At 42.0% G+C, this 27,152-nt stretch overlaps 1 protein-coding gene across 2 annotated transcripts in view; it reads left to right on the top strand.

The window, feature by feature from the left end:
* The window catches only part of BNC2 (basonuclin zinc finger protein 2), a 457,477-nt gene that overhangs the window by 288,472 nt on the left and 141,853 nt on the right, over positions 1–27,152 (top strand). For both annotated transcript variants that reach the window (XM_074994931.1, XM_074994932.1), the window contains one exon: positions 17,515–17,617. In XM_074994931.1, coding sequence (XP_074851032.1) covers positions 17,515–17,617 — 103 coding nt within the window. The remainder of the gene's footprint in view (positions 1–17,514; positions 17,618–27,152) is intronic.

Genomic DNA, 27,152 nt, shown 5'->3' with positions numbered 1-27,152 from the left:
ATTAGACTTCGTCCAGTCCATTACTGCTTCCAGACACAGGTTTAGATCAGTTACCACCATTCCTGGTTCTGGTACCACAGGAAAATAAATGTGGATATCATCTGCATATTGGTGGCACCATCCTCCAAAACTCCTTACAATTTCTCCCAGTGGCTTCATGTAGATGTTAAACAGCATAGGGGACAACATGGAACCTTGCAGGACCCATAGCACAATTGCCATGGGATCAAATAACAGATCCCTAGTTCCACCTTCTGAAAACGTCTTGACAGGTAGGACCAGAACCACTGCAAAACAATGCCTCCAATACCCAACTCCCCCTGGCATTCCAGAAGGATACTGTGGTCAATGGTATCAAAAGAAACTGAGAGGTCCAGAAGAATTAACAGGAACTCACTCCCCCTCCATACTTCCCAGCATAGGTCATCCACCAAGGCGACGGAGGTGGTTGCAGTTCCAAAGCCTGGCCAAAAACCAGACTGAAATGCGTCTAAATAGTCTGTTTCCTCCAAGAATGTCTGAAGCTGCAATGCTACTGCTCACTCAGCACCTTGCCCAAAAATGGAATATTAGCAACTGGGTGACAATTATTCAAGTCATGTGGGTCCAGAGAAGGCTTTTTAAGTAGAGATTTTATCACTGCCTCTTACAAAGCAGCTGGAACTCTATCAGAGCTAAAAGAAGCATTAATAATCCTCTTGAAGGGCAGAGGTCAAGCGAGCTTGTGGTTGGACGCACTCCTCCAAGCACCTTGTCTGCATCCTCAGTCTGCATTAACTGAAACTGTTCTGAAGAAAAATGCCTGGATGATGTGCTCAATACATTCTGCACCTCATTTACATGGCAATCAGAATCTAAGTCAGATTGAATGAATGCAAGCGATCTTAGTTTCAAAGTGCTTATTCCTGTTTCATTCACTGGTCTTCCATAAAGAATAGTTGAAAGTGGTTTCGTAAAATGCTTAAGGACTACATATTTATCCCATTAACATCTTTCTATTTTGTTAGCATCCTTCCTATCATATTGTATTAGTAACTCTTTTAATGAGTGCCGCAGAGAAATATAATGATATTAGCACCTTTCAAATTATATTAGTGAAAATAAATACAAGTAAGAAACAATGCTAATATAATGTTATACAAAATAGCTATTATAACACTGTAGTGTAGTGAATGACCCAGAACACATTTAGGTATCTCTGAGTGATAGGGGAATGGGAGAGATGTGAGATAACTTATGGGGGTAGCAGATGTACTTAACAGCAATGAAATGTAAACTAGGGTTGTCAGGTAAGTTTAAAAATTTAAATGTGAGAAAAAAAATAATAATTAATTATATGATTAGTTGAACTGTTAACAAATAATAGAATTCAATTATTTTAAATGTTGGTTATTTTTCAGTTACAACACTGAATACAAAGTACGTAGTGTTTATTTTTTATGAAAGTATTTGCATTCTAAAAACAAATAGTATTGCATTCAAACATAAACCATGTAAAAAAATATATAAAATCCCTGCATTCAAAAATAAAACCATATAAATCTTTAGGGCCTACAAATCTATTCAGTCCTACTTCTTAACATATAATCTGTCACACTATGTCAGACAAAAGGTCCATCTAGACCACTATTCTATCATTCTGTCTTCTGGCAGTGGTCAATGCAAAGTTCCCCAGAGGAAATGAGCAGAAAGAAGTAATCATCAAGGGCTTGTCCACACTACCACCTTTCTTCGAAGGAAGGATGGTAATTGGGGTGTTGGGAGTTTACTAATGAAGTGGAATAAGGGGACTTCGAAGTTGCCCTGGTATTTCAAAGTACCAGCAGGTACGCCGCGGCTAGACGTGTGCCAGTACTTTGAAGTCTAAAACTTTGGAGTTGCTGTGGTGTGGAAATTTGCTTAATGAAGTGCTGCCTATGCACGGCAGCACTTCATTAGTAAACTCCCAACACCCTAATTACCGTCCTTCCTTCGAAAGAAGGTGGTAGTGTAGACAAGCCCCAAGTGACCCTTCCTCTGTCATCCATTCTCAGCTTTCATCAAACAGAGATTAGGGAAACCATAATCAAGAAGTCATCGAGTCAAGTCCATATGCTCATGGTAGGACCAAGTACCATCTAGATCATCCCTGAAAGAGGTCTGTCTAACCTGCTCTTAAATACCTCCAGTGATGGAGATTTCACAACCTCCCTAAGCAATTTATTCCAGTGTTTAACCACCCTTACAAGACGTTTTTTCTAATGTCCATCCTAAACCTTCCTTGCTGCAGTTTAAGCCCATTGCTTCTTGTCCTATCCTCAGAGGCTAAGAAGAACAATTTTTCTCCTTCCTCCTTGTAACACTTTTAAGTAATTGTAAACTGCTTATCATGTCCCCTCTCAGTCTTCTCTTTTCCAAACTAAACAAGCCCAGTTTTCATTTTTTTCCTCATAGCTCATGTTCTCTAGATGTCTAATCATTTTCATTGCTCCTCTTTGGACCTTCTCCAATTTCTCCACATCTCTCTTGAAACATGGTGCCTAAAACTGGACACAATACTCCAAATGAGGCCTAATTAGCGCAGAGTAGGGTAGAAGAATGACTTCTTGGGTCTTGCTCACAGCACTCCTGTTAATGCATCCCAGAATCATGTTTGCTTTTTTTGCAACAGTGTAACACCGTTGACTCGTCTTTAGCTTGTGGCTATCTGTGACCCCTAAGTCCCTTTCTGCAGTACTCCTTGCTAGACAGTCACTTCTCATTCTGTATGTATTAAGCTGAATGTGCCTTCCTAACTGGAGTACTTTGCATTTGTCGTTACTAAACTTCATCCTCTTTACCTCAGACCATTTCTCCAATTTGTCCTAATCATTTTGAATTATGACCCTATCTTCCAAAGCAGTTGCAACCCCTTCAGGCTTGGTATCATCTGCAAACTCACTAAACATACCCTCTATGCCAACATCTAAATCGTTGATAAAGATATTGAACAGAACTGGTCCCAAAACAAACCCCTGCGCCACCCTACTTATTATGTCCTTCCATAATGATTGCAAACCTTGAATAGCTACCCTCTGAGAATGGTTATCCAGGCAGTTATGTACTCACCTTATACTAGCCCCATGTAAGTTGTATTTGCCCAGTTAAGAAAAAGAGCATCATGTGAGACCATATCAAATGCGTTACTAAAGACTAACTATAAGACATCTACTGCTTCTCTCTTATCCACAAGACTTGTTATCCTATTGAAAAAAGCTAACAGATTGGTTTGGCATGATGTTTTTCTTTTTTTCCTTTCTTTTTTCTTTTTTTCAGATCCATGCTGGCTGTTACCTCTCACCTTCTTTTCTTCCAGATACTTCTTGCACTGTGGGAAGGAGTAAATAATTCTTCTCTGTTCACCTTCTCCACACCAGTCATCTCTTTTTCAAGCTGAAATTTCACAGTCTTATTAGTCTCTCCTCATATGATAGTCATCCCATATCCCTAATCATTTTTGTTACTCTGTTCTGAAACTTTTCAGATGCCAAGATACATTTTTTGAGATGAGGTGAACGGGAAGGGACCTCAAGCGGTCATCGACTCCAATTCCCCGCCTTCTTGGCAGGACCAAGCACCATCTATACCATCCCCGACGGGTATCTACCTAACCTGCTCTTAAAAATCTCCAGTGATGGAGATTCCACAACCTCGCTAGGCAATTTATACCAGTGTTTAACCACCCTGACAGTTAGGAAGTGTTTCCAAGTGTCCAACCTATACCTCTCTTGTTGCAGTTTGAGCCCATTGCTCTTTGTCCTATCCTCAGAGGCCAAGGAGAACAATTTTTTCCCTCCTCCTTGTGAACCTCTTTGAGGTACTTGAATACTGCTACCATGTCCCCTCTAAGTCTTCTCTTTTCTAAAGAGAATGTTCATTTTCACCACCTGAGTCAGAAGTCACCAGTAGAAGGTTGATTTGTTTATTTCTGTGGTTTGGTTTCTGTAGTTTCTGCATTGTAGTGTTTCTCTTTTCAGACTTCTGACAGCATCTTTTCTGCTCATCCCTCTTCAGATTCTTGAACCTTGCGTCAAGTGCTTTATCTGCCTTAAGAAATCTCATATTGGTATCTTTGCTTTTTGTCAGATCTTCACTGAAAGTGTTTTTAAAACAAACAAGATACGCTGGTCATCATCCAGGCAGCTATAACATGAAATATATGGCAAAATGTGGGTAAAACAGATCAGGAGACATACAAGTCTGCACCAAATTAAGTCGTAAATTTAACTAATATTTTATTGTTAAGTATCATTAGCATGGAAACATGTCCTCTGTAATGGTGGCCAAAGTACAAAGGGGCATATGAAAATTTAGCATATCTGGCAAATAAATCCATTGTTTTCAGGTGACATTGTAATTAAGAAGTGGACACATTATCACCTGCAAATGTAACCAAACATGCTTGTCTTAATGATAGACAGAACAAGAAGTAGGAAAGAGAGGGTTTGTATGTGCTAAAGTTTTACTTGTGTTTTAGTGCAGTTATGTAATCCCCAAAAATGTGTCTTTGTAAATTGTACTTCATGGTAAAGAGACTGCTCTACAATATTTGTATGAGATAAATTGAAAAATATTTTTGTTTGTCATTTTACAGTGCAACTATTTGTATTAAAAATAATATAAACCGAGCACTGTACAGCGTGAGTTAATTGCAGTTAATCGACAACTGTAATGTGGAGTGAATTGACTTTGTTTTTCGTTTATGTGGCACAGTATTGAGATAGCACTTCACATGAAAAATGCCTGTCTGGCAAGTGAAGTGACTTTATCCAGGGCCTCCAAAGTAATCCCATTGTTTAATAATATCCCCTTACTGGGGGAAAGGTTGTGTAGTTTCTAATGATTTTGTTTGAATTTTTACATAGACAGATGAAGTGATAATGCTTTGTGCTTATGTAGTATTTTCCATCACTAGGTTTAACTGACAGCTAATTGAGTCTCTCTATGGAAGTGATAGGTTTGGAAATTATTGCCCTTTTTACACATAAGGAAATGTGAGATACAGACAGGAAAGTTGTACTATAGGGAGATTAAGTGACTTACCCAAGGCTGTACAGTGAGTCTCTGGCAGTGGCATACCCAAGATCAGAATCCAGATAGCCTCACTCTCAGGTTAGTGTTTTGGCCATGGAATCATGCATCTTTCCCCATGGCCCATCAGTACAAGCTTAGTAGAAATTATCATATTGAGTTATGATGTACATCTAGAGGTGACATGTGGCTCTCAGCTGTTGCATGAATCAGGAATAAGTGGCAGAAGGCACCATATTTCTGTTGAGCTACAGAAATGCTTTTTCATGTGTAAATTTCTTACTTTAGAAAGCATTCATGGCCACAATGAACAGGCTTACTGCATTTTCCCTAACTCCAAAGCATACATTAGAAATTTGCTTAGGTGGTAGGAAGTATCCAGTAGTTTGTAGTAATGTCTAGCTATCTGGCACTTGTTTTTGGGTGGAATGTTTTTATTTAAATAAAATATAATTAAGTAAATTGTGACTTTTTTTTTCTCTGATCCTGGACCAGGTCATGTTCAGCAGATTGTACAATCCAAGGTACTGCCGAACTACATGCAAACATGGGTGAGGGGGAGAACTTAGAAGCTTCTTGCTTAGTAAAAAAGCAAACCAAAAATCTTTATATGTTTCCTCTTTTATAATAACTGTGGACTTAAATTATCCTGTTTCTTGATGTAGAGAAGCATACACACAAGGTCTGTCTTTTAATGACAGCCTCTCTACAGGTACCAATGATGAACTATGGATGCAGGTAGCCCATAGGCATCAATCATACTTTTTGTGAAGCATAAATAAGTGGTTACGCTTTTAACTGCGGTCAGATGTGCCTTCAATTCAGTATGGAGACACTGTTTCATCCACAGAATAAGAAGCACTGTCCAGCTCAGAATTAAATCTTTACGGGCTTGTCTACGCTTGCCCCCAACTTTGAAGGGGGCATGGGGATCAGGATGACAGGGAATTCGTAATGAAGTGCTGCAGGGAATATGCAACACTTCATTAGGCTAATTCTCCCCTGTGGCAACTTCGAAGTGTCAAACTTTGGCTGTGTCTACACTTACCAAAACCCTTGAAATGGCCATGCTAATGGCCAGATCGAAGAATATTAATGAGGTGCTGAAATGCATAATTAGCATGAGCCCAGCCACGGCATTTTGAAATTGCCACATTTTGCTCCCGCACAGCTCATCTACGCGGGGGTCCTTTTTGAAAGGACCCCACCAGCATCGAAATCCCCTTATTCCTGTGAGCTTCAAAATCCCGCAAATTTCAGTGCCTCATTAGTATTCTTCGATCCAGCCATTAGCATGGCCATTTCGAAGTTTTTGGTTAAGTGTAGACATAGCCTTTGAGGCGTAAAGGCACTTCAAAGTAGCACAGGCACTTGGCAGTCCCGCAGCTACATGCATGCCGGCGCTTCAAAGTTTGACACTTCGAAGTTGCTGCGGGGAAGAATTAGCCTAATGAAGTACTGCATATTCACAGCACTTCATCTCTTCGTCCTGATTAGCGTGCCCTCTTCAAAGTTGGGAGCAAGTGTAGACCCAGCCTACGTGTTTTATTTTGCTCCATGCCCAGAAGTTTCCTTTTAAAGTAGTTGGCTGTAAAACACAAGAAAACAGGAGCCCAGATAGTTGCAGCCTCTAGTAGTCACAGATGATTGTTGTGTGCATTTCCAAGCAGGAGACCAGAAATGACAGTGCGCTGGTTTAATTTAAAACCGTCTGTATTGTACTCTTGATTTGCCAGCTATTAAAACTAATACAGTTTCACTGGGTTCTTTTCATTTATGCAACAGAACTGATTTTTTTAAATGAGACACAGAAATGAGAAAGGAATTAAATACAATATTTATCAAAATCTGAAATGTGGGGAGGAAAATTGATAGATGTTCTGGTAGCCTACCAAATAAGCATGGAATGAGCTCTATTTTTATATGCAAAACAAAATTAGCATGGTGCACCTAAAAATCACAAAATCATGATACAGAGTCTTTCACCATTGGGTCTTCAGTTTCAACCTTGTCCAAGTCACAGGGACATAGACACAGGGTCTGTGTTTAAAAAAACAAAAGAAAACAAAACTGGTGATCATGCAAAAACAGGAGCCTCAGTAATAAAAATAAGTTGCTATGATACCTGCTACATATGTTGCTGTTTAGGTGAGGTGGTTTTTTTTTCTTGGTCTGACAATAATTTTTTTAAAAGAAATTTTTCATAGATGTTCCAAATAAAAACATTATTGTTTGGTGTTGCATGGTCTCAAAACGTTTCAAAGCATTTTACATAGACTAACCCAAATCATTTTAATTTTATTCACATGAGTAGGCCTACTGATTTCTGTACTTGGCTACCGCAAGGTGATGGAAGCTTTGTAGCTACTTTAGATAGATACAAGGAACTATGCACATCAATGAGGCAAGCAGAATTTGCCATATTTTTATGTTCAGTTCCATCATATTCCAACACAGTAGTGGTGGTCCTTGTTTTTAAAGAAAAAGATTTGGCACAGAGATTAAGATTATGTTAACCTTATACATTGTGAGTTGAATCTTATTCTGAAGCAGCAAAGAGGCTGTTTATGAAGTGAGATACTACTTAGCATACAATGTGTCCCTAAGTGGTTTGTTAAAGATGACAAAGGGAGCAATTGTGTAATTTGGAACGAGAATTCGGATCATAGAGGGGCAATATCTGTTGCATAACCTGTTTCTCAGTAGTCTTGAGAACATCACAGGCCACCTGCAATTTTGATGCCATGTCCCATTTTATCCCCAAGAGTAGTTAGTGCTTTTCTTCATCACTCCCCCATCACTACAGTCAAACTAGTTTTTGCATACTAGTTTTTCCTTTCCTTATTGGACCTGGCCTCTTATGTCTCCTGGAAGCTCTGCAAAACAGAGAGACTGATTTCCTATTACTATTATGGGCTGCTTACATTAATATGTGAATAACAAGGTGGCCAACAGACTTAATTGGACCCTAGGCAAGGTGTGTGTGTGGTGGCAGGGGTCTATGGGCCACCTAAGGGGTCTAAGGGTGGAGCCTTGCACAGAAGGGGTGGAGCTGTGGCTAGCCCATTCCAGCCAGGCCTGCAGTGCCATCTGATGCATGCCAACTGGAGCTCCAGATGCTGCTGTTGCTGCTGTAGTAGTGGCCAGGAGTCCCAGGACAACTGCCCTCTTTGCCTTCTTTTCCCCCATTAGCAGGCCTAGTGAATAATATATTCTTGTTAGTTATAATTAAATGTTCCAGAACCACAGTGTACAACACCCTGTGTCTGAAACCCCAAAACGTCAGCTCATTGTGCCAAGGTGGGTTGTATTGAATACCAGGCAATGTTCTCATATTCCTCAGTAAAACCTAAAAGAAACATAAAAAGGAGGTATTTTTGTGGTAATGGAGTAATAAACAAAAACTTGGATTATATTTTAGATGTGTAAATTATGTTGGATTTAGATTGAATCATTGTTTCTTCCATTGCTATTGTAAAAGTTTCTTTTGAACCATTATAATCTTAATGGAAATGCAAAAAGCACTATGTTAGGGTCTCTATATAAAGGATGTATAAAAACATGTGACGCTTCCATTTTCCATGGGCCATCAACATGGTAGAACATAACTCCTTTGGAGCTGCTTCTGAATATGCCATCTCAAAGCATAGTTAAGGAGTCTTTGAGCTATGGACTGAGTACACATTAAGATCTTCTTTGGAGTACTTGTGCTGGTTTGTATCAGTCCATACTTCTGTTTTACTTCAAGTCTACTGGGGTTTTGTTTTCTTTTTTCTATTGCATCCTGTTTTCTTTTAATGTTCATGTCAGAGGCATTATAGTGGGAAAGCTAAGTCAGATAAATGAGTTTTGAAAGTGTAAAGCAATACATTATATAAGTATACAAACTATTCAGCAATACTTTGAATTGGCAGCTGTGGAGCCAACAGCCGCTGCAGGTCCTGAGCAAAAGTTGAGGGCACCCAGCTCCATGACCCCGGAAGGGGCATGCGTTGGGCAGAAGAGGTGGGGTCTCAGACAGTTAACATTGCCTATTCGGCATAATGGATGGTTCAAATAGGAGAGGCAGACCTCACAGAGAATGGGTAGATGAGAGAGTAGATTGTTGTGGAGCTAGTCTACGGAAACTAAGCCACTCTGCACTGGACAGGGAAAGATGGAAGGAAATAATGAGTGAGGCATCAGACACCAATTGGTGCTGAGCCCACGGTTGATGATGGTGATGAAACTGTGGTGCTGTGCCCCTCCCCCTCAGAACCACATGGAGTAGCACTCTGGTGGCAGTTCCAAGGGGCCTGGGAGATAAAATCCCCTTGGAAATCTCTGGACCTCCAAATGTAATTGTCCCTTTTGCCCTTCCTGCCGTCAGTGGGCTTGATTGGCAGTGAGAATCAAATCATGTTGTATTTAACTTTTGAAATATCTGACTGAGTGGTTGTACACTTGCATTTTTGTGTCTGCTTTTTAACTACGATATCTGAAGAGTGAATACAGTATTCAGCTGCTACGAAGTCACATCAGGACCTCTATTATTCTCTCCCCACCCTTTGTTCCCAACCCATGTGCAAATAAAGAAATAACAAATGTCCTACCATGGTTTTTCCCCGATCTGCTTTATCATGAACAAACACGCTATTGGATGAACACAAACTCCTCTTCCCTTTGCTCCTCCTAAGTCCACCCCTCCACTAATTGACACTGTGCATCTCAAGACAAGCCTCCAGATACATCTCCAAGTCATATTCTAAATCTGTACAGTCACAGACTATAACTGATTGTGATTCATTTAAAACAAATACTATAAAAACACAGGAAATTAATGTTTAAACATTTAAAGTAATTTTCAGACAAGATGCAGTATGTGGGTCAACTTCAGTGTGAAGGACATTACAGATGTATCTCTTCACGCACTGGCTTAATGCACCTTCTCCTGGTTTCTCCCACTGAAAGACTCTTAGTTAAGCTGTGTGTTGAGTACTGCAGTGATCTGGTAGCATCACAGACTATATTTATTTTAGGATTAATTAAAGGAACATATTTTAAAACCGTCTGTCTTTTTTTCAAAAAGCATTATTTATTAAAAATCTTAGGCTTGGATTCTGACATGGATTGTATTACCAGAGTATCCGAGCACCTCACCACCTATCTGTTGTTACACTCTCTTTGTACATAGGGGAATTCAGCCACAGAGAATTGTGACTTGCCCAAGGACATGTAAGAAGCCTTTGGCAGAGGAGGGAGCTCTCCTGGGCGCTCCAAAACTACCATCCTAAGCACCAGACCATCTTCTAAAACTTTCAGAAATGCCACATTATTCCTGTTTGTTTATATGTAGAAAATGTATAGCTGTGTACCTACATCTCTGAAGTCTGAATGTGGTGTAAAGTATCAAGATTCCTGTGCAGCCGAAAGAGAGGCACACTTAAAGTTGTGGGCCACGTTTACGCAGGCAGCCTCTGTCGACAGAGGGATCTGTCAACAGAATTCACCCGACAGCACTTCGGTTGACAGATCATGTCCATAAACAAAAGTGGCTCACAATAGTGAGCCTCTGTGTTGACAGAACCTGCCCCTTAATCCCGGAAGGCAGGTGTGCATGGAGGGAAAGCCCTTCCTGGGACATTGCCTCCATGTGCCCTTAAAGCTCCCTCCCCCCCAACCACGCTCCCTGCCCATGCCACAGCTAGCCTACCTCTTGCAGAGAAAGCTTAGCTGCTGCAGGGCTTCTTGCTGTTTGAGAGGCACTGCTCTTTCCAAATGGCTCTTTACCTTTACGAACCCCTCACTCTTCCTGATACCTAATCCTCTTCACTCCACTCCCTCCCGACTGCCACCTCCCTGACCAAGCCCCCTTCTACTCCCACCCAACCCCCACCTTTCCTGGCCATGACAATGGTAGAGCAGCTCCCTGGGCATGCCTGGGACTACAGATCTGCTCTCAATGGCCTTGCCATTGGTCATCATTGGTCTCTATGACCACATCTGGGGGGGCAGGGACAACACCACCTGGCATCGTGCCCCAGTCATGCTCACTCTGCCCCCCCACCCCCCGGGTGCACAGATGGATCTGGCAGCACCCCACCAGCTCTGATTGGTGGGACTGCTTGGTGATGGGGCAATGGGGTGGTGAACAGTGGTTGCAAAAATTCAGGATGTGGAAGGACACATTCCTTGAACTGTGCACCTGGCTCACCATCCCTGTCAAGAAGAGGGTCGTGATCGTTGTGTGGAAGTTGGCCACCCCCTACAGCTACCACTCCCTGGCCCACCACTTCATCATTGAGAGGTCCACCAGTGGGCTCGTTATGATGCAGGTAAAAGAATCATCTGGGCACAGGTCATGCACAGCGGGAGGGGGAAAAGGGATAGAGGGGAGTGGGCAGAAGGGGTGACAGAGGGGAGTGGGGCCGGTGGGGAAGCAGGGACACAGGGGGATGGGGGAGCTAAGGGATGCAGGACTTGCTGTAGCTCAGGGTCCTATCCCGCCAGACCCTCACGGGCATCTCAGGTCTCTCCCCCACTCATAGGTGGTGCGAGCCACCAGCGGCATCCTGCTGTGAAGGCTGGTGCAGATCAGTGATGTGAATGCCCTTGACGCCAGCTTCGACTGCCTGGGATTCCTCAATTGCTTCTGAGTGCTGGATGAGACCTGCATCCAGATCTGGGCCCCGGAGCACAGTGTCAGATGATATATCAGCCAAAAGGGCTACCATTCTGTGGTCCTGTAGGCCCTGGCAGTTCCCGGACATTTACGTTGGGTGGTTGGGCAGGAGCCACAACAGGAAGGTGTTTTGGAACTCCAGAGAGTTCCAGAGAATGGAGGGAGGCACCTGTGTCCCCCACCGGGAGATGGCTGTGGGGGGACATGCACATGCCCCCTGTGCATCATGAGCGATGTGGCCTACCCATTCATGCTGTGGCTAATGCGGCCATACACCAGGCACCTGGACCCTGCCCAGGACCTCTTGAATGCCTGTCTGACCTGGGCACAGAACCAGGTGGAACTTGCCTTCGGGCATTTGAAGGGGACATTCTGGTGCCTCCTGAATCAGCTGGATGTGCAGGAGCACAACATCCCCCAAGTCTTGGCCACATTTTGTGCCCTCCACAACCTGGTGGAGCGGAAGGGGGAGGTCTTCCAGCAGGGGTGGCCTCCAGAGGGCAGGGTCCATTACCAGCAGCCAGCTGCCAACCCCCAGCCACCAAGCACATGCTGCATCCACGAGGCCCTGGGGCAGCACTTCACACATGGGCCCCAGTTGACCTTGCCCAGGTCACCTCCTGGGGCAGGGTGTCCCAAGCCCATGGCCCACAGACCCTCATGTTCACCACCAACTTTCCTCTCTTCCCTTAAGCACCAACAAACAAAGAGGGAAGTGGATCTGGTAAATGTGAACTGTTTGCTAACAGTAACCACCCAGGTGCATACAAAACGTGTATCAAGAATTTGAAGGCCATAACAAAAATGTAACTTTATGCAAAAATAAATGTTTGTGGTGAACTATATACAAAGTTGTCTCTAACAGGGGGGTGGGGAGAGTGGGGGCTTCCTAACTGGGAGGGGCGGCTCTAGTCAAGGAAGAGAGGTGGACGGCTGTGAGCCATGCTGGCCACAGGAACCTCTCCCACCCCAGGTCCAGGGTCCCCACTGGGGCCCTAAGGGGATGGTGAGAACAGGGAAGTACAGAGCTGGAGAAGCTGCAGTGGGTTTGGGATTGGCAGGGGGAGCCTGGGGGGTAAGTACACTGGCCCTATCCACTGCCCACCACTGGGCCTGCACCAGCACCTGACGCAGGTGGTCAGGGAGGACGTGGTCAGGGAGGACAAGGTCAGGATCAGCAGGGTCCAAGGGAGTGGGGCTGGGAGGGGGGACACTTGTGAGGAAAAGGGCAGCGATGGGCCACGGCTGCAGTGGTCCGGGCTAGCCAGGCCTCCATTAGATCCAGGGCACAGTCTACCCTGGCCAGCCAGCACTTGGAGGAGCACTCCCTCCACTCCTACCACACCTCCTCGCTCAGGAGACGGTGCCGGCGAACTCCATCTGCTTGTGTAGGGCTGCTGCGAATTCCTGTTGCCACTCCTCTTCTGGGTGCCAATGGGCCCTCTTGGTGTGGGCACGGCACAGTGGTGACAGGGTGCTTTCCCTAGAGGGTGCAAGTCTGGGTTCCACCAGCTCCGCTTTCTCAGGGGGGCTGCCTGTATGGACAGGGGGTGTGGTGTGGCCCTCAGATGGTGCATCTGTAAGGAGGGAAGGGGGATGGGTGAGTCCTTCCTGCTGTGCAGCCGCTGGGCCCATTTCCAGGCCACCTGTGGGCAGCACCCCCCGGGCTGTGGGATGGGGCTATTCCAGAGTGTGTGCCCATGGCCCTTGCGCTTGGTGGGCCCTACCATTCGGGAGATAGGGATGGCCCAGCTGCAGCACCCCTAGAGGCGACCCTGATGGGCTAGTGACCCGATGCAGGGAGAACCCATGAGGGGTGGTGCGGTCTGTGGGGGGTAGGTGTTGCACATTGCCTTCAGGCATGCCCATGAGCAGAGGACCATCACCCTTGTGGCTGGCCCACTCCCAGATGTGGCAGGGTCTGGCTCCCTGCTCCCTGGGGCTTGTGCGGCCCATGGTGGGGATGTCAGCAGGCCGACAGCCATGCCTGTGGGCTATCTGCAGGCTCCAGGTTGTACTCCCAGCTGTGTGGGTTCTGGCCACGTGCATGTAGCACTCCTCGCCCAGCCCCCCACCCGTGTGTATGTGCCTCATAGGGGACTCACTGGGTGCTCTTTAGAAGAGTTTGGGGACGCTAGTGCCAGTGGCATGGGACTCGAGAGGCTGGAGAAGAGGGCAATCACCAGAATGCCCTGGCATGACTTTGGGTTGTGCAGCATCTCTTCTGGTGGCTCAGGCAATGATCCCAGCTCCTGCATCCCAGTTGGGGGGAGAGAGGGGACTCCTCCCTAGTCTCGACAGCCTCCAAGATCAGGGCATTGTCATCTTCCCCCAACGTGCTGTCTAACTCCTCATAGTGCGTGCAGGTAGCCACCCCCATGCCCGATCTCTGCTGGGCATCTCTGGTCCAAATGTAGCCCTGGCGGAGCTCATTAATCTTGACACACAGCTGCTGCAATGTGTGTGTGGAGTAGCCACACTCAGCCAGGGCACTGGCAATGCACTCATAGTTGGGAGTTTTCCTCCTCTTGGCACAGGGGTCCAGGATGAGGGGCTCCCTGTCCCAGAGGGCCAGCAGGTCCTTTATCTGTGGGCCAAACCAGGCAGGGGCTTGCTTTCTTGCTCCTTGAGCAGAGTCCTGTGAGGCCTCGTCTGGGTCCTGGGAGGGGCCCAAGGTGGTCTTGGGAGGGCTGAGACATGCTTTAAGAGATCTGGAGAGGGGCTCATGGAGTGGGGTGTAGCACACACGCTGGCAGCCTGCAGCCATGTCTCCAGCTTCCTGGATGGAGGCTGTGAGGCTTTCTGTAGCCGTAAACATGACTAGAGGGTGGGTTCATAGACCTCAGGGTAGTGGGGAGAGTGCGTCGTGGCTCCAGCAGACCGGTGTCATTTGGAGGATCCCTCTTCTGACAGAAGGGGTCCCAGAGCATCCACATGGTCATTGTGTCAACAGAGATGTTATACCCATATGGAGAGAGTAACAAAGAGCAAGCCGTGCTAGTCTATATACTATCAAAACAAAAAAGCAGTCCAGTAGCACTTTAAAGAGCTAACAGAATAATTTATAGTATTATCAAGGTGAGAAAATCAGAGAATAGAGGGGCAGAAGGGGGGTGGGAGTCAAGAATTTGCCGAAGCCAAGTATGCAAAAGAGCCCCTATAATGACCTGAAAAATTCCCATCCCATATGGAGAGAGGTATAAGAGTGTCGGCTGAACAGCTGGATTTTGCTGACAAACTCTGGACAGAGCACATTTACTGTGTGGATTGACAGAAGGTGGCCTGTGTAGATTTGTGCCTGAACAAATAAAAATATGCATCACTTTTATGTCAGGTTTTCTGATCTAGCTATTTTTTTTTAAAAATACATGTTTATGTTTGTGGAAAGTTTAAGTGAATTTTCAAATACAATGTCATTTTGCTGCCATTAAGTTTTTAATGTAGGAAACACGTAGCTGAGTAGAGTAATACCCTTAATGTGACTGATACTAGTTTTTAGTCACAGAATTGGAAAACATACTCTAAACTGGTAAACTTTTTTTTTTTTCAGTTCAGCATTTTAAAATGGCTAAGTGGATCATTTTCAAAGGAGTTAGATAAAATTCATTTTTGGATGGGAACACCTTATTTCAAGTTTGCCTGATGCCAGTTTTTACAGGCAACGTACAAATGTTGGGTGGGGGAGGGAGGGCACTGGTATGTTTATAGTAGAAATTCTGGTCAACTTTTAATAAAACAACCTTAGCAAGTGGTGTTTGGTGTTTTGTTCATTCATGTGTGCATAGAACTAACATGAAATGCAACAAATCCACAAGAGATTGGTGGGGAAAAAGGTTTTAAAAAGACGAGAAATAAGGAAAAAAATTGCTTATAATGAACAAAAATTCTTTGTTATATAACTGGAATACCATTCCATTTTGTAAGGCCTTCATTCTGTTTGCTGTTCAATTAATTATTAAGTTCATTAATTAATGAACATATTAGAGAAAGACACCATTACTGACCAGGGAGACCTGATATATTGCTGAGTCAATAAACTATTGAACATGGAACAGGACTTTTCAGTAGATTTTTTTTTACCCCTCTTAACCCGCAAACATATATATTATTCTGCACAGTCAGCAGTTCTTTTGTGCCCTTATATTTCATATTACTAATTATTTTAATCAATGACACATACAGAAATGTTTTACAACCAAGCTAATGAGTCAAGACAGTTGACTTTGGGAGTAAATCCCTGAAATGCCTGGATATTTTTTTCCAATAGGGCTTTAGGGAGTCAAAGGTAGTAAAAGAGCAGACTGGATGGGAGGGAGGAAAGACTCCTGCATCAGAAATGGAAAAGAAAAATAAAGATTGAGTGAGTCAGTGAACCACAAATAGCTTCAAGTTGCTGGGTCTGATGCAAATAAATAAATGCTTGAAGTAGCTTGAACTCTTGTCATTGTCTGCAAATAACGAGTGTCACTTGGCCTTGCTAATGTTTAATATTGTTTTCCTTACAAATCTGTTTTCCAGTACAAAGTAATTCCAGTTACTTGCAGATTTTTCAGTAGAGGAACCTAGGAGAGTGTAAGGCAACAGTATTCATAAAGCTCTCATGTCTCTGCTGTCGTAGGTACCAAACTCCCACTGAACCCCCAAGTAATCATTAATTACATCTAAATCTGCAGAGGTATCTTTTCCTGGAAGCATGGATAGTTACAGTACATTGTTAATCTGAGAATGATCTGACTAAGTCCCCTCTGTCTCAGAAACCTGCACACAAATTACACCTAAATGCAAGCCATAAATTTATTACTAGCAGTTTGAAGAACACAGGTCATATTTAGCACTATTTAAAAACACAGCTCAGAGAGAAATTATGGATGCAAAGGAAAGTTGTGCTGTATTTTATGAACCAGTCCTGTTCCTCTCTTATGGGTGATGTGGGAACAGACCAGTGGCTTCCTTCTGACACTTGACTGTATTAGACCTTGTGTAAATCCCAACAGGGAAGCATGAACATGATGCCTGGATGCTTAAAAAAAAATCTTTCTCTAGTTTCATCTATATTTTTATGCACTTGTTTCACTCATGACTGTAACCCATGTGGCTCAGTGTTAAGTCATAATTATAGCAATGTTTTCTTGCAGGCATTTGCTGTGTTAACTCAGGAAATTTGTGAAACACCTTCCAAATCCCCCACCTGATTGAAAAAAAAATTAGTTCTTGTTCGGTATTCTTTTAAATAATTTAAGAATTTATTCAGCCTATGGAATAATGCAATATATTATTAGCGACTGTACCTTTTTCTTATACTTGCTCAGGGATATACATTTTTAAACTAGAAAAATAAATCTTATTTCAAGGAATGACCAGTGTAGATTGAACTAATCTGGTGCCATCAGGAGCTGACTGGTGTGGAACGAGAGATTTTGCTGGACCACAGGAGGTCAATATTATCTATCAGCATTACGAGCACTTTCACAGTTTGCTGAGCTCCAAGAATAAACTTGGAGGTAAATTACAGCTAAAGTGCAACACAGAACTCTGAGAGCCAGAACTGGTGGCTGGAAACAAACTTTATGGGACCACAGGAAACTTGGCCATACCCATGATAAATGGTCATACAGCTAACTAAAATCATGCTGGATTACAGATTTGCCAGATGAGAGTGCCGCACTAGAGACAGGTTCAACCTGTACTTTACATTTTAGATATTGTTCTTATTTGCAAAAACCCAAACACCATGTGAACAGATATTCAAAGAACACATTTTTTAATTTGTTAAGATATTTATGTACATTTGTTTCTTTTTCCAGGCCATCCGCTGTACACTGGTGAATTGCACATGTGAATGTTTCCAGCCAGGGAAGATTAACCTGAGAACGTGTGATCATTGTAAACATGGCTGGGTGGCACATGGTAAGAAATAGCTGTTTTTTTAATCCTATCCTAGTTTCCGAACAGTAATGCTGTGTTCACAGCTCTTAGCAGAAGTGCAAGATGGTTATAGTATGGTTGCACCACAGAGTGCACATTGCACATATGCGCAGCCAAAGAGTCACTAAATCCCAGGCAAACTCCCATACCACCGTCAGCCTTTTGGAGTTGGGATGTCAGAATGATACTGGTATATCACTTTGGCAGGGTGAAAGGCTTGATTGTAGTTGACTCTCATAATATGGCTTAGCAGCTGTCTTGATCTTCACTATGTGAAAATGAGTAAAGAAGGACCGGATTGAGCTCATTATTTGGCTCGCATCTAAAAAAATTTATAAATATACATTGATTGCTTTAGGTCACAGCCTCTTTTTTTAGAACTCTGTCACAAGCTGATCTAGTGTGTCTTGATTGCATCCAACACCATTTCAGTAAACCCAATTAAAAGACAAATCAGAAAGATACATTTTCTTCTGAAATGATTTCTCAAATATCAGGGGAAAAGAGAGAGTGCGAAAGTTGCCAAAGAAATATACCTCTGAGTTTTCTTCTCACAGTTCAGACCATTGCCCCCAAAGCAAGGATACTCTCCATTCCTCACGTTTACCAAGCATCCCATCTCGTGTTGCATAAATCTTTTTTTATTTCAATAACACCCGGTGGAGATGATCAGTAACTTTCTCGTAAGATGTCCATGTTTTCTATGTATTTTGTACATTTCTGTGTATGCATATGTGTGGATGTGTGCTGAAATTAAGCATTTCTGTATGAAAAGCAAGATGTTCTGGGCGGGGGGGGGGGCGCTTTTAGAGGGAAGGGAAAAGGGTATGCAGGTACAGATTCATGTCTGCGTCTCACTGTAATGAATGGATAAAGGTAGAACAGAAAAGTAGATAGCTGATTTGCAGATGAATTATGGACTGGATTCCTAACTGGGAACAACTTCTTTCTGTTCCTAAAAAAAATTCAAGCAAGATACATGATCTTTCAAGATAACCATCCTTGTTCACGTTCATAGGGGCTTTCAGCCTTCATGGCGTTTTTGTAGTTCAGGTATATATCTGGCTTTGTGAAGGATCAGCACAGAATCATTTGCTGCTCAAAGAAGAGGGAAGAAAACTTATCTGGCTTATTTCCAATGGCCAGACAAATTACTTCTCCTAGTTGAATATTGGTAATCATAAGGCCTGCTGCATAAACTTTTTTTGGGGGGGAGGGGAGGGGATGTTGGGGGGTTGCTTTTATTCTGAACTCAACAAAGCAGTGAGGCTTGATTTCTATGGTTAGTTGTCTTCTGTGAAGTGGATGGGCTAAAAATGGGAATAGTAGATGATAGCATGAAGCCAGCATGATACATATAACAGAAGTGGCCTGGGAGCTAAAGCTGAAAGATGAATGCTGTAAGCATAGGGCAGACCACCTGCTCCTGTGCTGTAGCGCTTTGAAACAGAAAAGCTTGGAGAGATATTAACAAAAATGTGTATTTTACAAATACAACCTGCATAAAATATTCTTTTTCTTTCAGCTCCTTTAGAGTATACACAGATGGAGTATTTACATTTTATGGCAGTGTAAGATGTCAGCTGTATTTTGCACATACACACTCAGAGCATGGGTTTATAAGTTTCTGTAGACTGTATGATGAGTCTGCTTGAGTTGTTGACTTTAGCTACTTTCCAAAATTTTGAGAGGGACGTTCAGTAGGAGACTGATTAACTTACTGCACTGTTGCACCTGGATTTTAAAATCAGTGAGTTATGCTACTGTTCAAAAATTACTCCTTTAAGCGTTAAATATGGTACTTAAAAAAAAATGCTTGGTGAATGCAACTGGTAGGTCCTACTGGATTAATTAGGGTTTTTTCTTCAGGTTTTCATTAATAAATTTCCACTCGTATCCCTGATAGATGAGGTAATGTTTTATTAAATGTAATTACTAAAAATAGTTGCTTCCCATTAAAGTACCAAGCATATTCAGGCTTGATAACCTAAAATCATAACTAATTGAATACTTCAAAAAATAGGCCTCTGTTGCAATTGTCTGATTTCCCAGGCTCATCCATGTAGACTTAATGCATGCTAATAATTGTCCCCTTGAAGTGTTGGAATTCTAGGACCAGAAAGGGTAGGAACACCTCCATAATGGTATCCTTTCACATAACAACTGTTATTTTTATTTTCCTGTTGTTTTTTTTCTTGTTTCCATGGTCTTTCACGTATTTTAATTATCTCACTTAAAATGATGTGTGTGTTTCCTACCAGTTCAATTCTTTTCTATTCAGAAGTGCCAAAGAAGGGTGTCAATATAAGAACAGATTGATCAAAGAGGTTCTTTCGTGGCCAGATAAATGCTTCTTTTGGCAAAAGTTCTGTTTATAGAGTTTTGACTCTGCACCCTAACATTACAGTAATAATCCTACTATTATACTTATGAGGGAATTGGTTGTTTGAAGTATGATAACAACATTTTTAATTTTTTAATTTAACATCATTTAACCTAATTTTTAAGGGAGTAGGATGTTTTAATTCTCTTCCAGCTGAAACCTGCCGTTAGTATTGTCAGGTTGAATGGACGTTTATTTTCTAAAACAAAACAAAAATGTTTCAGTTGTATATACCCTTTCCCTGGCCTATAGCAGTAAAACAGGCCAGGGTTAAAAAATTAAGTCATTTTACATGATGCACAAAGTACAAAATAAATAAAATTTTAAGAGTGAAATTGTGTGGACACTTGGATGTAGTACAGTGCAGGGCCGTTTGGTATTCTTTCATTAAAAGATCAGATACTCTACTGAGTAGATGCAGTAGCTGCTTCACCTAATATTTTGATAACATGATGAGTAACAAACAAAATAGCGTTAAAACTATGCCAGATTTGGTCCAAAAGTCCACTTGTCAAACCCTAATGATGATGATCATATTTTGTACACACCCTCTTCTCCCTCTACTCGCCACAAAAATCTTATTTCAGGCCAGAGAGAAGGAATCATTGTGCTAAGCAGTAATAAAATCCTGGTGATTACATTGACTCAGCATTTTGTCCAGTCGATCTGTCCTTAACATAGTCATACCAGATGAACCATTGTTGTGGTACCTAATCCAGCTGAATCACCACTCTGATACAATATCAATGGAAGTGCCATGTTACTCTCTTTAAATAATGTTAATTTATTTTTTTCCAGAACAATTTCAGGTTCTCAGAAAAATAGAATCATAGGGCTGGAAGGGACCTCAGGAGGTCATCTAGTCCAGGCCCCCTGCTTCAAGCAGGATCAACCCCAACTACGTCATCTCAGCCAAGACCTTGTCAAGCTGGGAATAAAAGAAACATGTTTTGCTGTAATGTGCTGATACTAGCCATGATTTTTATCACTACAAATGGAGTTACGCTATATCAGACTTTACTATTGTTAGTTCTACTGTATGTGTATTAAACCTTTGAATTCACTGTTACACTGGTTATATGGTCACAACTATTTTCTTACATTACTCATACATTTAATACCAATCTAAACTCAGATGTCAGATAGAGACCCATTCTTGAAATATTGTGCAACAATTAATATTCTTGGGTTAGTCAAATTTCATATTATTCTTGGAATCCAGCTGTTGAGACTAATTAAGTATTCTGTGAATTTTTTTGTCTCTGTGCAAAAGTGTCCTTTTGCCCAGAGCAATAATAACGTGGCCCTTAGTTCCCTAAAAAACTGTGACATGTCTTGATATATGCTGAGCAGGGCAGCTGGGGGCAAGACTTTTTAGTACAGGCAATATGCTTTTTCACCAGCATCTGATGAAGTGAGTCTTTGCTCACGAAAGCTCATGCTCAAAACTTTTCTGTTAGTCTGTAAGGTGCCACAGGACCCTTCATTACAATATGCTTTGGGATCTCGCTAAGCTATGCCTGTCCTTTGAACTGTACATGACTGCTCTTCTAAGCTGGGTGCTGGTCAGGCATTTCTCTAATACATTTGATGTCAGATTCTTCGGGGGATTTTATGAAACGGAAATTGACTGTAGTTTTGCAACACTTAGTGCAAAACCATTATTCCTTTTGGCTGAAAAGGTGCCACCCTGTGAGTATTAATACCTGAAGTCTTACTATGTGTGTTACAAAACAAAAAGCAGTCAAGTAGCACTTTAAAGACTAGCAAAATGGTTTATTAGGTGAGCTTTCGTGGGACAGATAAAATAAAAAATAAGATATTTTATAAAATATATAAATAAAATATAAATAAAAATAAAAAATAAGATAAAAATAAACCATTTTGCTAGTCTTTAAAGTGCTATTTGACTGCTTTTTGTTTTGATAGTGTATAGACTAGCACGGCTTCCTCTTTGTTATTATGTGTGTTACAATTTAATCTGGCAGGGAAAATAGTTTTTCACTTTCAAGTTTTTGTGTAATGCACACACCAGCTTGCTGTAAATGAGACCAACAATCAAAACAATGTCCCCCAGCAAACAACCAAGCATGTTCTATCATAAGCTCACAGGTGTGATATGACAATGACTTCTTGTTCATTCCAAATGGCTGATTAGCCATTTGTATATGGTAATTTGTAGTAAAGTTGTCAAGTAAGGGAATGCTGGGGAGAGAGAGGAAGGGTGACAAGGGGAAGAGAAAAATGCTGTTGTCCTGTTAGCTCATGAAAAATTTAGAAATTTCATTTCTCTAGCCCAGATTCTATTTGCACATTGGATGTGATTTAATCAAGAGGTTTACAACTTTTAACATGAAGTATATAGGGAGGAAAAGTGTGAGATTAAATTAAAAAAACCTTTGTTCGTTATCACATTTATCTGGATTCAAAGCTGTTAAATGATGGAAATCTGCAGCATTACATTTGCGAAACTAAAGTTCAGCTCTGACCCAAAATCGAAAGAGATCATAGGCATAAGACTCTGGCAAAGAATTGGCATGGATTGCAGGGGCTGGCGTACATGTGTGTACACACTGTCGGGCGATTTAAATAAAAAAATCTTTGTAGTTTTTAAACCAGTCTATAGAATTTAATATAAGATCATAATTGGGCTGTAGAATGTTACAGGATACTCATAAAACCCCATTTTCTATTAAATTATGTAGAAGGAACCAAGAGGGGTTTCTGTGTTTAATTATACAGATCTTTTCCAAAAGCATCTTTGTAAAGGAGCTTCTTCAGTTCTTGGTTACTTCTCCATCTTCTTATTAAGACCAAAAATTGTCTTCGTGGCTGTTAAAGTGACTTCAAAATAAAAGTAATGTTAATATAGCTCTAAACTGGATTTAATTGCTGCTGAGGTTCCAAACAGACAGCAAGATTCCTGTACCTTGCTGGGCAACATCTTTTTAAAACCACAACTTTTGTATTGTTTTAGGAAGGTAAAATCAGAACGGGTGGATGTTTTTGCTTTGTTCTGTTTGTTGGCTTAAAATCAGTAGTCCCTTAATGGTTTGATCTGGGAGGATCATGTTCTTGTTCAATGTTTCTTTGCTCATTAGGTTACAGTTGGTATCCTTTAAAGGGAAAGAATCTGAACAAACTACACGGTGTATTTGCACTTGTCTTCTGTTTTTTTGTTTTTGCAAATACTTCTGTTGAGTGTAAATGCAAATGGATAATACCGAATCCTCACATGTTATGGGAAGAACTTCCTGCTTCCAATAGTGGAGTATCACCATGGGATATCCTGGTGAATGCAAGGGGCAGAGGTTCAGAAGTCCAAAACCAAATTATCTGTTCCTCTCGGCTCCCCTGCCTTTCTCTCCTGCCGCCTCCCCTGATAGTGTAATATTAGGGCAGCATTTATGCCATAGCTTTCAGTTCCAGCTCTGTTACTGATTCACTGGGTGATCCTGGTTAAATCATTTTCATGTACATGTGCCATGGAGTTCCTTTCTGTAAAACAGATATAATACCCTTTCTCACAGTCTCAACTAGTAAAGCATTTTGAAGTGTTTAGATGGAAGGTGTAGAAGTGCAAGTCATTACTACTACATGCCTATCTCTTAAGTTATATTATTGAATGACACTTACAAACTTGCCTCATCTAGAGATAAAACAGCCCATGTAGATTTTCCTCCAGCAATGAATAAAAAACATTGAAGTTTTCAATCTCTGGTCCTTCCCTTGTAGAAGAGAGAAGCCAGGAAGGGGCTGTGGGTGCTGAGTGTGCTGCTGCATTCCTTGGCTTGATGTGGTTTCCATCATATTCAGGGTTTACTCTTTGGTTCAATGGCTCTCAGCACCCCCACTGTACAAGTTGTTCAGCTCTCCTGGTAAGAAGGAAATTTCTCTATTCAACTTACTGACTTCTGAGGGGGCTTTACTCAGATTTTTGCCCTGTCCTGATTATTTTTAATTTGTTAATGAAGCACAGTGAAAGATAATTTTGCTTTCGGGGAGAGTCGTCTATTAAGATTATAGTTGCTGCTCCCAGTTCAAGCCATTGGCATCCTTGAGGATACTCAGTGACATGGGCTAACGTGAGGCTTAACTCTATGTCCACTGAGGAAGATATGACTTGAGCCTTTGAATGAATAGGAGCAGCAGAATGGTTGGAACCAACTGTTGGATTTCAAGCTTCATGGAACCAGTACTGTGCAATTTCAGAGCAGGAGTCTCAGCTGAGCTGTGGCTATTGATTGGGACCATTTTTGTAACAAGCAGTCATGGTTACCTGAATTTTAAATCAACGAAACCCAGAACACTGATCCTGATGCACATGAAGGGCTGTGATGTGCTAACCTCTTTATCAATTTATTACTTTTTATTACATCATAAATTATGTATCTTACTAATGATCCTACAAGAAGTCTAATTGTTTATAGGAATATCTTATTTAACTTGAGTTCATCATGTTAAACAGGACACAAACAAAACAAACTCAACGATTCCATTCAATTTAACAGCACAAGGTGAGAACAGGGAGAATGATTTGATGGCTAGAATAAGAGTTGCATATTGCCTTCAGGTATTACAATGTACTGATAGTGCCTTAGGTAATTTTACTTCTGCTTTCTGTATTGTGAATGTGAAAATCACTGAATAGGAAAAACAGTATTACCTTTAATTAGTAGAAAGAACTTTGACTTGGACTACAGTGTTTTGAGTAAACTTGCTCCGGAATATTTTAGCAGGCCCCCAGTTTTTTATCTTATTCCCATTGAGATTTCAGAAATAGAAAATGTATTCTGCAAAGCATACACTTAAAACCCTGAAAGGCTTTGGTAATTATATTCTAATTGATTGCAGTGAATTTGCTGAAGTGTATTTAAATGGGAGCTGTGTGAAATGGTCACAGTACATGAACTTTATGGCAATCACCCACAAGCGTCTCCTTTAGTTGCAGGGAGTAGGGTGGGAAAGGCTGAAGCTGAAAAGGTAATACTACTCACACGGCTGGTATTACAAGGGCTGAACATCTTCAGCTACCACAGATGTCAGGGCAGAAGTTTCTCAGTTGAAATTTGAGGGTGCTCGTTACCCCTCAGGAGGCACTTGACAGCATTGGGCCTTTGGTATAGTCATTTCATTCGGTGTACAATTTATCCTTGCGTTGGTTACCTACTATTCCTTGTTTTATAGCTTTTGAAACAGAGTGGCACATGCCACTCAGTGATTGCTGTCAGCTTGCTGGCCATCTCAGGTGCTTACAGAGCATAATAGCTTGGGGATTCTCAGCTTGAAAATCCACTGTTGCCTTAATTTGCAGAACAAAGTTCTTCTTGCCTTCTGAAGACAGCCTTAAAAATGGTACTCTTTTCAAGTACTATATATTTCATTTCAGTTTTAAGGCTAATTTAAAAATGCGCATCTCCCAGACACATTGTGTGATGTGGCACAATGAAGCCTGCGAAGCTCCTAATTTGGTCTCTTAGTACAGGATTCCCAAACTTGCTTACATGCAAAAATATATAATAAATCATAACAGGGTATTCTGTTTTCCACACAAATGCACGTGGCCCCCATCTCAGTGGTGCTAGAACAGATTTTGGAGTGGGGGTACTGAGCTGCACTTCCCACACACTTTGGCCCTTGTTGGCCCCGAGAGATGGGACCAGCAGTCAAACAGGACCTCAGGGCTGGCAGCTGAAACGGACCTGGGGCTAGTGCTGGAGCTTATGGGTTCCCAGGTAGTAGGGGCATGGGACTGGGGATGCTGCAGCATCACCTGCACCCCTACTTACCAAGCCTATGCCCAAACCGATGTGTAAATGGAGAGATGCTTCACAATGGCTATGGAGGAAGCGTAGATGTTTATAGAGTAGATAGAAGGCTGTAGGAAAGCTGGAAGATGAATGGGTTGTCATGAAATAGTCACAGGCACATGAAATGGGTAACATCTGTTACAAACTGTTATCCTCAAGATTAATTTTTAAAAATGTAAACCCATACACTGATCAGCAATGGCCATCTCTGCCACGTCAGATGTTATGACAAATGTGTCCCTAGTGTCATAGTTTTCCCTATCAATTAAAAATAAAAATAAAAAATAGTATTGTCCTCATTTTGTAACCTACAGACTCTGGCCACCTGAAGGGCACATCAGCCAACTAGACTGCTTGAGGCATGCATATATGTCACAAGAACCATCCTTACCAGGCCTGTCATATATTGGCACCTGCCCACACAAGGCGCTCCAAGGAGATCTTCCTCTTTGCTTCAGTCTTCCTCCCCCAGAATTTGAAATCCACACAGTCTCAGGGAAAGAGCAAGATGCATTTGCTTTTGAGGGGGAAAGTGAGCACTGTGTTCTCTTGTCTTTCTCCCTGTTTCCCTCCTCTCTCTACTCCCCTCCCCATGTAAACCTTCCTGACCGTTCCCTGCCCTCAGTGACAGGTGTCCTGGTTTTTCACTTAGACAGTCTGCTCACCCTGAGAATGTTTAATAGTCCATATTTTATTCTGGGAATAGAGATGGAGGCTCCCCTATCTCTCGTAGCAGTTAAGTCCCTTTGATCATACCAGACATCAACAGGGAAAAAAAAGAGCAGTTTTTTTTTTTAATTTAATTTTCTTTTAAGGTTCACTTCTGAGTTTAAAAAATATCCCCTCTCATCAGGTATTTCTAAGCAGTCAAAGTTACTTCTAACCTTCATATCACAGGCAATAATTTAGGGAAAACTTTTTCTTCTACTATTGGTGGGAAAACATTATACACATGCACATGCATACATACGTAAAAGAAAACACCTGTTTGGCTTGCAGGAATTGGCATGGGAGGCCGTTTTCCTGACAGGCCAAAAGCGACCATCACAGGGCCCCTTAAAAAAAAAAAAGTTGGGATTTTTTCCCCACTATTTCATGTGAGCATTGGCAGAAACTCTGACAAGCAGTTCTTCATATTTTATTATGTTCTTGTCTGGCAGAATCTCTGTTAGGCAAAAACCTTGTCAGCGGAAAACCTGTCGTAGGATCAGAGGAGACAAAAACAGGTGTCACACAGGCAGTCAAAACTGAAGGAAAAAAAGATTAGGCTAAAGAGAGAAAGGCAGACAATTACATTAATGCCATTGCTTTTATCTTATAGATG

This window comes from Carettochelys insculpta, chromosome 5 (genome assembly GCF_033958435.1).
Source record: "Carettochelys insculpta isolate YL-2023 chromosome 5, ASM3395843v1, whole genome shotgun sequence".
NCBI lineage: Eukaryota > Metazoa > Chordata > Testudines > Carettochelyidae > Carettochelys > Carettochelys insculpta.
This window is presented reverse-complemented; position numbering and strand designations above follow the sequence as displayed.